This window comes from Gorilla gorilla, chromosome 18 (assembly GCF_029281585.2).
Source record: "Gorilla gorilla gorilla isolate KB3781 chromosome 18, NHGRI_mGorGor1-v2.1_pri, whole genome shotgun sequence".
Lineage (NCBI taxonomy): Eukaryota > Metazoa > Chordata > Mammalia > Primates > Hominidae > Gorilla > Gorilla gorilla.
In genome coordinates this window covers 36,495,001-36,504,885 of record NC_073242.2, presented here as the reverse complement: position 1 = coordinate 36,504,885, position 9,885 = coordinate 36,495,001, and the positions used below count along the sequence as shown (strand labels likewise).

At 57.9% G+C, this 9,885-nt stretch overlaps 1 protein-coding gene across 2 annotated transcripts; it reads left to right on the top strand.

Moving 5' to 3' along the window:
• The first annotated feature begins 259 nt into the window (after positions 1-259).
• Positions 260-9,025, top strand: ZNF629 (zinc finger protein 629). 2 transcript variants are annotated; one of them, XM_004057519.5, is made up of 3 exons: positions 260-460; positions 2,958-3,063; positions 3,219-9,025. In XM_004057519.5, the coding sequence occupies exons 2-3, from the start codon at positions 2,991-2,993 to the stop codon at positions 5,762-5,764; spliced, it is 2,619 nt and encodes an 872-aa protein (XP_004057567.1). In that variant the 5' UTR covers positions 260-460; positions 2,958-2,990; the 3' UTR covers positions 5,765-9,025. The 2 variants fall into 2 exon arrangements, with proteins under 2 accessions (XP_004057567.1, XP_018867676.1); XM_019012131.4 differs by having other exon boundaries at positions 333-460; positions 3,200-9,025.
• The last annotated feature ends 860 nt before the right edge of the window (positions 9,026-9,885 follow it).

The following is a 9,885-nucleotide window of genomic DNA, read 5'->3' as shown; positions in this document are numbered from 1 at the left end:
TCAGCAGCCGCCAAATCTGAGATAGGGCTTTCCGGGCGCGGCCGGCGGAGCCCCTGCGAGATGAAGAGCGGCCAGAAGCCCAGGGACCCTCGCGGGCATCGGGGCTCTCCCAGATGCCCACGCTGCCTGCTCCCACTGGAGACGGGGACAGGGGTGTCGTCCCAGCCTCCTCCCTGCTCCCACCGCTGTCCCCTTTTTTCCCCAGGCTGCGGGAGGCAAAGGGTTAAATCCCATAGAGCTGATGCTCTGACTCCAGGCTAGAGGGGCCCGGGAAGCTGGGGTCACTTCCTGCTCCGTCCCAGTCACCCTGAACTGGTCCCCGGGTCCTCAGCCTGGAATCACCCCTTGAGAAGGACCCCAGAGTCCTTGGCGCCCAGTCCGTCCCCCGAGGCAGGGCACTGAAGGGTTAAGTCCCCTGGGGCTGGATTCCGCCTTCCGGCTTTTCCCAGACCCCAGAGCCGTGAGTTGGGGACGCCTGGGTTCCCGGGGGGTGGCCTGGAGTGCCCGGGACGGCCGCCGGGGAACAATGGGCCCCGGGAGGCGGGGGCCGGGAGCCCGGGCCTGAGCCCCCCACCCGCGCCCGGGGCTGTGGCCGGGGTGGGGGCGGGCGGGGGGCGCTGAGGGCCGAGGATTCTGGGAAGCGCGGGGGTCGGTGGCGGGGGAGGGGAGCCTGGGGATTCTGGGAAGAGGGATCGGCCGGGGCCGGGGACCGGCGCTGCCAGCGCAGCCCTGGAGGAGCCTGGCAGTGCTGGAAGGAGCCGGGACCCCGGGGGCCGGGGCAGGGGCGGATGCCCAGGCTCTGTATCAGCAGCGAGACGGGGGTCGCGGCTCCGGGGGAGCAGAAGTCCGGGGCCAAGCGGTGGGGGGGCCGGGCCGGGCGGCCGCATTCCCGTCGCCTCCATGTCAGGGTCACCCTGGGCCGTTCCCCACATCTCTCGGGAGGCGGCTCCTCATTCCCTCCCTCTGCAGTGGGGCCATCGCGAGGTCTCAGGCTGGCGTGCCTGGCGCCTGGACTCCCAGCGTCTCGGCCTCCCTCGGTCTTCCCACGTCCATGCTCTGTGTCGGCCCTGTCATTAACCCTTTCCCTCCTACTCTGGACCACTAGGGGAGAATTTTTTTGGAGACCATCGAGGTCCACAAACTCTTACCTGTCCCCAGCAAACACAGCAGGGCATCCTTCCCGGACCGGACATCAGGCAGCCCCCAGTGTGGCAGAGGTCTCCGCTTCCACCACCCCAAAGACACTTACAGGCGGGGAGGGGGGATTCTCGGAGCTTAAGTAGCTGCAGAGATGAAGAAATTAATTTACTTCCTAAACGCTAACTTCTGTCTCTCCTACCGCTCTTTGGCAGGGTGCAGCCAGTCTTGCTTCACCTTGGTCACCTCTCAGCTGCCTCCTGCCATGTCTCCCTTGCCCCACTGCCCCTGTGCACACAGCGCCCACCTCACACAGCCATCCAAAGTTTCCAGGCCCCACCCAGGGATTCTCTGCAGGGTGTAAATGGTGTGGGACCTCCTTCAAGCGCTTTGTTCCTGTGGCCCCATTCCCTCATCCTGAACTCATCTCACCATTTTTGGAGTGACAGCTGGCTGTTTTTATTTATTTATTTATTTTACCAGGGGGCCACTTGGAACTCCTGCTCCTTTGCTGCCATCCCCTTGCAAACTGATCTTTAAAGGCATTAGGCCAAACAGGTGTTCCAGGGGCTAGGGACATCTCACTCATTCATTCATTCAACAAAGTTTCTGGAGCACCTATTCAGTGCCAGGCTAGGCTTGGGAAACAGCCTCAAGAAAGCAGAACAAAAGGAGTAGAAGGAGGGTCCGGGCAGGAGTGGGGATAGGAGGGCTTTGGTGGGGAGTATGGTTCCAGCTCATGGGTGCAGACCAGCAGGCCTAGTCCCTGGGTCCAACTCCTCCTTTTCTAGCCTGGGAAACCTCTGGGTCCCAGGAATTTCTCCAGCCTATTCTCACTGCCAGCAGGCTCCCCATGAGCTGTCCTCATCACCTGTCTCCTGCCAGCCTCCCACGAGCATGAGTCTCACATGACTCCCAAGGTCACCTCGTGCTCTCAGAGACAGGGGTGAGCCAGACATGGAGCCCTGCTTTTATCATCTTAGCTCTGCCACTTCCCAGCCTTGACCTTGGAGAGGTTTCCCCAGGTGTTGATGTACTAATCTGTAAAATGGACAGCCTGATTCCTGGGTCTCCTCACCAGGCTGTGGGAGGACTGGGTGAGAGAAATGACACCATGGCAGGCACTGGGTCTGCCGCAGGTGTTCACACAAGCATCCATCCTCCCCTTCTCCTTACTTTTTCTCTTCCTCTGGGCGGTTCCTGCAGATGCAGCTTTAAACTGCCCCTCTCCCCACCTCTAGCCTGACCCTCTTTCTGTGCTTGGATAACAGGAAAGTGCCCCAGTCCTTTTAGAGGGCCTCTGTCTCCTCTGGGAAACTGGGGTGTTTTTTTTCTTAACACTTTAAGTGTCTCAGGCAGCCTCGGTTCACTCTGGGGCACAGAAAAGTTTATTGGTCTCAATTAGCAGCCCCATTAGGAGGAAAATTAGAGTCTTAATGAGCTTCCTCTGATTAGCAAATAACAGGTTTCCCAGCCTCTGGGCATCAGAGGTATGGGGTGAAAACCTCCTTCCCCTGTGGATGTCAGAGACCGCTCCAGCCCCCATCCTGGGTTCAAAGGCTTATGAGTGATGAGTTTTTAATTACGCTCTTAAATTCACCTGCTTGCTTAGCTGTGCGCTTAAGATCTGGAGTGAGAATCAGGCCTGCAGGGGAAGGGGGCCACAGCAAGAACCCGTGCCCAGAAAAATGGGGTGGGAGGACACTGAAGTTCACACAAGGAGGAATGGGGCGGGGCAGGGTGGGAGTGAGGTTCAGGGGGAATAAAGCAAAGTGCAAAATCAGCTCCCAGTGTGCGCTCATCGCTGTCTTCCCCCGCAGGGTCCCTGGAACACTGCAGTCCTGAGCTCTGGGATGGAGCCCGAGACTGCGCTGTGGGGCCCGGATCTGCAGGGTCCGGAACAGAGCCCCAACGATGCTCACAGAGGTGAGGGGCACAAGAAGGGGCTGCGGTCCCGGCAAGACGGTGGTCCCGGCTCAGGGAGGGGCCTGGACTCTGGGGGACACCCAGGGGAGGGAAGAGAGACCAAAGCCCGTGTTCTGAAAGGGGCTGGGGGCTGTAGACTCCCTTTCTTTCTGTAGGTGCCGAGAGTGAAAACGAAGAGGAGAGCCCTCGGCAGGAAAGTTCTGGGGAGGAGATCATCATGGGAGACCCGGCTCAGAGTCCAGAATCCAAGGACTCAACAGAGATGTCCCTGGAGAGACCCTCCCAGGACCCCTCTGTCCCCCAGAACCCCCCAACCCCACTGGGTCACTCCAATCCCTTGGACCACCAGACCCCCCTGGACCCCCCAGCCCCGGAAGTAGTCCCTACCCCATCTGACTGGACCAAGGCCTGCGAGGCCAGCTGGCAGTGGGGCGCTCTCACCACATGGAACAGCCCCCCAGTCGTCCCCGCCAACGAGCCCAGCCTGCGGGAGCTGGTGCAGGGCCGCCCGGCGGGGGCGGAGAAGCCCTACATCTGCAACGAGTGCGGCAAGAGCTTCAGCCAGTGGTCCAAGCTGCTGCGGCACCAGCGCATCCACACGGGAGAGCGGCCCAACACCTGCTCCGAGTGCGGCAAGAGCTTCACGCAGAGCTCGCACCTGGTGCAGCACCAGCGCACGCACACCGGCGAGAAGCCCTACAAGTGCCCCGACTGCGGCAAGTGCTTCAGCTGGAGCTCCAACCTGGTGCAGCACCAGCGCACGCACACGGGAGAGAAGCCCTACAAGTGCACGGAGTGCGAGAAAGCCTTCACCCAGAGCACCAACCTCATCAAGCACCAGCGATCCCACACCGGCGAGAAGCCCTACAAGTGCGGCGAGTGCCGCCGGGCTTTCTACCGCAGCTCGGACCTCATCCAGCACCAGGCCACCCACACAGGCGAGAAACCCTACAAGTGCCCCGAGTGCGGTAAGCGCTTCGGCCAGAACCACAACCTCCTCAAGCACCAGAAGATCCACGCGGGCGAGAAGCCATACCGCTGCACCGAGTGCGGGAAGAGCTTCATCCAGAGCTCGGAGCTGACCCAGCACCAGCGCACGCACACAGGCGAGAAGCCCTACGAGTGCCTAGAGTGCGGCAAGAGCTTCGGCCACAGCTCCACCCTCATCAAGCACCAGCGGACTCACCTGCGCGAGGACCCGTTCAAGTGCCCAGTGTGCGGCAAGACCTTCACCCTGAGCGCCACGTTGCTGCGGCACCAGCGCACGCACACGGGCGAGCGGCCCTACAAGTGCCCAGAGTGCGGCAAGAGCTTCAGCGTCAGCTCCAACCTCATCAACCACCAGCGCATCCACCGCGGCGAGCGGCCCTACATCTGCGCCGACTGCGGCAAGAGCTTCATCATGAGCTCCACCCTTATCCGCCACCAGCGCATCCACACCGGTGAGAAGCCCTACAAGTGTTCCGACTGCGGCAAGAGCTTCATCCGCAGCTCCCACCTTATCCAGCACCGCCGCACGCACACCGGCGAGAAGCCCTACAAGTGCCCCGAATGCGGCAAGAGCTTCAGCCAGAGCTCCAACCTTATTACCCACGTCCGCACGCACATGGACGAGAACCTGTTCGTGTGCTCCGATTGCGGGAAGGCTTTCCTGGAAGCCCACGAGCTGGAGCAGCACCGGGTGATCCATGAGAGGGGGAAGACCCCAGCGCGGAGGGCCCAGGGCGACACCCTGCTGGGGCTCGGGGACCCCTCCCTGCTGACCCCGCCGCCGGGAGCCAAGCCGCACAAGTGTCTCGTGTGCGGAAAGGGCTTCAACGACGAGGGCATCTTCATGCAACATCAGAGGATCCACATCGGAGAAAACCCCTACAAAAATGCAGACGGCCTCATCGCACACGCAGCCCCCAAACCTCCTCAGTTACGATCCCCAAGGCTCCCTTTCAGAGGGAATTCCTACCCCGGGGCTGCGGAGGGCAGAGCGGAGGCCCCCGGACAGCCCCTTAAGCCGCCGGAGGGTCAGGAGGGCTTCAGCCAGAGGCGGGGGCTGCTGTCCTCCAAGACCTACATCTGCTCCCACTGCGGAGAGAGCTTCCTGGATCGCTCTGTGCTCCTCCAGCATCAGCTCACCCACGGCAACGAAAAGCCCTTTCTCTTTCCTGATTATAGAATTGGTCTAGGGGAAGGCGCAGGGCCCAGCCCCTTCTTAAGTGGGAAGCCCTTTAAATGCCCTGAATGCAAACAAAGCTTTGGCCTCAGCTCTGAGCTGCTGCTGCACCAGAAAGTCCATGCAGGCGGGAAGAGCTCCCAGAAGAGTCCAGAGCTGGGGAAGAGCTCTTCCGTCCTCCTGGAGCATCTCAGGAGCCCCCTGGGGGCCAGACCCTACAGCTGCTCAGATTGCAGGGCCTCCTTCCTCGACCGCGTGGCCCTCACCCGGCACCAAGAAACCCACACCCAGGAAAAACTCCCCAATCCCGAGGACCCCCCTCCAGAGGCAGTCACCCTGTCCACAGACCAGGAAGGTGAGGGCGAGACCCCTACCCCCACAGAGAGCAGCAGCCATGGGGAAGGGGAAGAAGGGGAAAACCCCAAAACCCTAGTGGAAGAAAAGCCCTATCTGTGCCCCGAGTGTGGAGACGGCTTCACAGAAGTCGCAGCCCTCCTGCTCCATAGGAGCTGCCACCCAGGTGTCTCCCTGTGAAATGGGTCTGGAGACCAGGGGCCTCGCTCTCTCCAGAGAGGAACACTGGATTTTTTCCCCCAAAAAAATTACATGGGGAAGGGAGGATAACCCTATCAGATGGTAGTGGAGTGGAGGAGAAAGAACCCTGGGAAAAAATAGTGCTTTTACATCAGTGATGAGAAACCCTATAAAATTGTTGGTGGGAAGCACTTATAAGGCAGTAGAGAAAAACTGTTGGGTTAGAAACCCTATAAATATGTAGGAAAAAAAAAAGCCCTTTAAATCTGTAGCAGAAAAACCCTATAAACCATAGTGGATAAAAGCCCTATTAATTGTAGGAAGAGGTCCCAATATGTCTCTGAACAACCCTATAAAACTGTATCAAAATCCTTAGGAAAATCCTATAGGGTCGGGGAAGTACCGCAATGGCACTGACCCGGGAGTAACGACCCTCAGATGATGCAGAAAACACCTCTCCCTCACTGTTCCACAGTGTTCTCTCCCAGCAGCCCTGGACAGTTCTCATGGAGGAAGATGCTCAGCTGGGGGAGTGGTGTGGAAACTGGGTGGAACTGAAAAGGAAGAAAATAGGAGAAAAATAAGTGACCAGGAGCTCTGGAGCCCCCAGAGGAGATAAGACAGAGACTAGGAAGAAAAGGTCCCACTCACTGCACTGGGGTCCTTGGGGTTTGAGGACAATGTTAGATGAATTGTGTGTTTTAGGGAAAGAGGCCTGTGGAATCCCTTATCAAAACCCCAAAATGGGGAAGAAAAAACAAATTGGCAAGCCTTTTTAAAGGCTGAAGTTTGGGGTGCAGAAACATGGTCAGTATAAGAATACAGAGAAACCACCACAAAAATTAGGGGGAAGCAGGGGGCAGTTTCTGTTAGATTGCTTTGAGGGGAGCAAACCAAGGTGGGGAAACTGCTCACATGGAACCCAGCTAACTCCAGGCCCCTTCTTGCTTCCGGAAGCTTGCGAAACTGCAAGTAGCAGGCAGGTCCCAGCTCTCAGTGCAAGGGTTCTCCCCACACCAGGCAGGACCACCCTTTCTCCCTGCCCAGCCAGGGACTTCTACTCTGCAAGGCCTCCAGGGATGGCGGTTGCCTCCCACCACATTCTCAGGTCTCACCGTCAGGAGGTTTTTCCTGAAATCTAACTGCCGCCAATGGCAGCTCATTTCCTCGAATTCTGTCCTCAGTGGAGAGGGAGAACCGCTGCTAGTCGACCTCCAAAGAATAAAGCCCTTCAGAGACTTAGGGCCTGCGTGTGGGCCTTCCCAGCCTTCTCCAAGTCATCAGGGCCACAGAATTTCTTAGAAAGCTTTGATTAGCCAGCAACTTGATTTTAAACTTCAGCTATTCATCTTTGTTGGTAGCAAGGCTGCCCCGCAGGATAAGGCAGCCCTCCTCCCTGGTGGGTGTCTGGGGATCCAGACACCCCACAGACTGAGCCACAGGTCCCTGAAGAGTCCGCAGAGGCCGTATCACCCTCTTCACCCTGGTACCTGGAGCCCTCCAGGGTTGTGAGATCCAATCTCAGCCTTGAGATGGATGGGATGGATTCCACTCACTTGGCTCCCCTCTCCTCCTTAGCCAGAAACCTTCAGAAGGAAACAGAAGGATGAGAAAGCCTCCCTTGCCAGGCCCATCTCACCTCCCACACCACACAGTTACAAGTTCATAAACAGCCAAGCCTGCTCACAGGCCTGGGCATATGTGGCTGGGGAGAGACTGTTGCCCTATGAGATGGTGGAAGAGAGAAAACTCTTGAATGAAACATCTGTAACAAGACTCCCACTCCCTAATCCTGGAGACCCCTTCAAAAGGAGAGGACTCTGCTCAGCGCTGGGTCAGAAAGGAAGTGCTTGCCAACCCCAGTAATGCGCTGTCCTGGAGTAAGAGGACTGAGATGCCAGCTATGGGGCCCGTCAGGAGTCGCGTCTCAAGAGAGGGGTGACCCAGATTTTTGCAAAGCTGTGGAAGAGACCTCTAATTCCATGACCTAAAGTTTCACACAACCTTTATGCAAATCCTTCGCCATTTGTCTATCCTGACCCCAGCAGGATGACCCTCACATTTAAAAGGATCAAAATCTCAAACATTGTGGGAGGAAAACGCCAGGCCTGCTGGGGAGAGGGAGAAGGCAGGCCTCAGGATTGTGCGGAGAACCATGTTGCCATCTGCATAACGCCCCAGCCTACCCAAGTGCCAGGAAGGGAAGCACTACTGAGGGGGGTGCTGCCTGTGGGTCTCTTCCTAACAGAATGCCAACGAAGGGGGTGCCCTGTAAGACTGAGAAGTCTGCCAAGTCTAAGGAGATGTCCCCCACCCCAAGATGGTAGCAGAAACTGAAGTTGTAAAGACAAACCTCTCGCAAAGCCAGAAGCAGATGCTCTCAAAAACGGGCCTAAGGAATCTGTTCCCAGAAGAGGCCTGGGGAGCAGCTTTTGGGACTCAGAGGCCAGTCTGGGGGGAGGCAGGCAGTGTGACTGAAGGCCAGCGCAGGCCTGTTTCGGACTAGGGTGTAACATATTTAGTAGGATGCTCACATGTTGTAGGAATGGGTGAGGGCTAAGGGGCTTGGCTGTTGTACGGGATGGATGATGTGAGCACAGTTCGTAGGGTCAGGCGTCTTGCGGTAGGAAAGGGGCAGGGTTCGAGACCTCTGGGGTGTGGCGTGTTCTCTCTTGCCCACCTCCCCAAGCTCCTTTAACCAGGAGCTTCCCTCCCAGAGTGAGCTACGTCTTGGGAGGATTGAAGCAGGGAGGTGGCAGTGGCTAGATTTGCTCAGATCGGCTCAGATGAAGGCCCAGGGGTCAAAGCATTTGCTCACCACAACTGAGTCTGGAAGGCACTGTGCAGCCAAACCCTCTTGTCCAATCACATGCAGGCCCCAGGCCCCTCAGAAACGCCCTGGTGGAGGAAGGAGCCCAACAGATAGGGTCAGGGAGTCAGTGGGGAAAGCAGAGAGGAGAGCTTAGAGTGAAACTCGAAACTGCTATGGACATGGAGGTCAGATGGGAACTTGGAACTGGGCATGAATCCTGAATGGTGGGGAAACTTGAAGCCATCACAGCCAAGAGGTGGGGTTCCATGACCTGCCCTGAGGTCAGCAGCTCCCAGACTCCTTTGCCCTCACTAGGGAAGCCCCAGTCACCTGACTTGTCCCCATGGAGTGAAGAGAGGCCCCACTTTTGAGTGTTGTGTGTCCAAAACAGTGTTGTGTCACTGGCGGTCATGTTGCTTAGTTGAAGAGAATAAAGGGAATAAGATTTCCTGGGTGTTTCTTGTTTTTTCTTTCAGCCTAAAGTGAGCTGAAAGAGCATGGCCTCACCTTAAGCCGGAGCCCAGGAGTGACTGCAAAAGCTCAGCCCAGCCCCAGGCCCACCCTTCACCCAGGGGCCCTAAAATCCCCATCCATTGCTGGCTTGTGGGAAGCTGAAGAGTTTATGAAGTTTTAAGCTGCAGTCCCTTGGTGCGGAAAGGGATAAATCTGATGAGATGGCAGCCGAGCTAAGCTGTTCTCATCGGTGCCTGGCCTTCCCACCAGCAGGACTGCAGAGTGGCTGCCTGGTGGCTCTGGCGCTGGCCAGCTCAGGCCCAGCTGTGCAGCCCCAGGGAGGCCTCTCTGACCACCATACCCGCAACCTGCCACAGGGAAGTTCTGAGGATCTAGTTTCAGAAGCTGGCATCCACCACTCCTGGTTCACTTGGGGACCCTGGGAGAGGTGGGTGGAGACCTGGCTTGTCATCACTGCCAGGATGTCAGCCCTTGTGCCCTCACTGTGTGGAGAGGCTGAGGCTCAGAGAAGGGCAGCCAATTGCCCAATATCCACAGCAAGTCCGTGAAGGAAACCAGAATGGCCAGGAACTCAAGCATGTTTTGTGCCCACTCCATCCCAATCTCAGGCCTGCCTCAGTGCTCAGTCTCCTGGGCCCTGGGCCTGGCCATGGGGGGTTGGGGGAATCCTGCCCCAGCCAGAAAGTGTCTCCCCACCTTTCCTGTACCCCTCTGACCACAACCCAGGGCAGGTTCAGTGTCTCCTTCCCTTCCCCACCTGGAAAGGGGGGTGGGAGGAGAGGAGAAGCAAGTAATGAAGGCTACTCTACATTCTCTGTGTGCCAAGCCCTGGGGA

Bases quoted from the DNA above. Each gene is read 5' to 3' on its own strand.
- ZNF629 (XM_004057519.5), top strand. From the start codon at position 2,991: ATGGAGCCCGAGACTGCGCTGTGGGGCCCGGATCTGCAGGGTCCGGAA. The intron at 3,064-3,218 runs GTGAGGGGCACA...TTCTTTCTGTAG, and splicing joins CCCCAACGATGCTCACAGAG to GTGCCGAGAGTGAAAACGAA.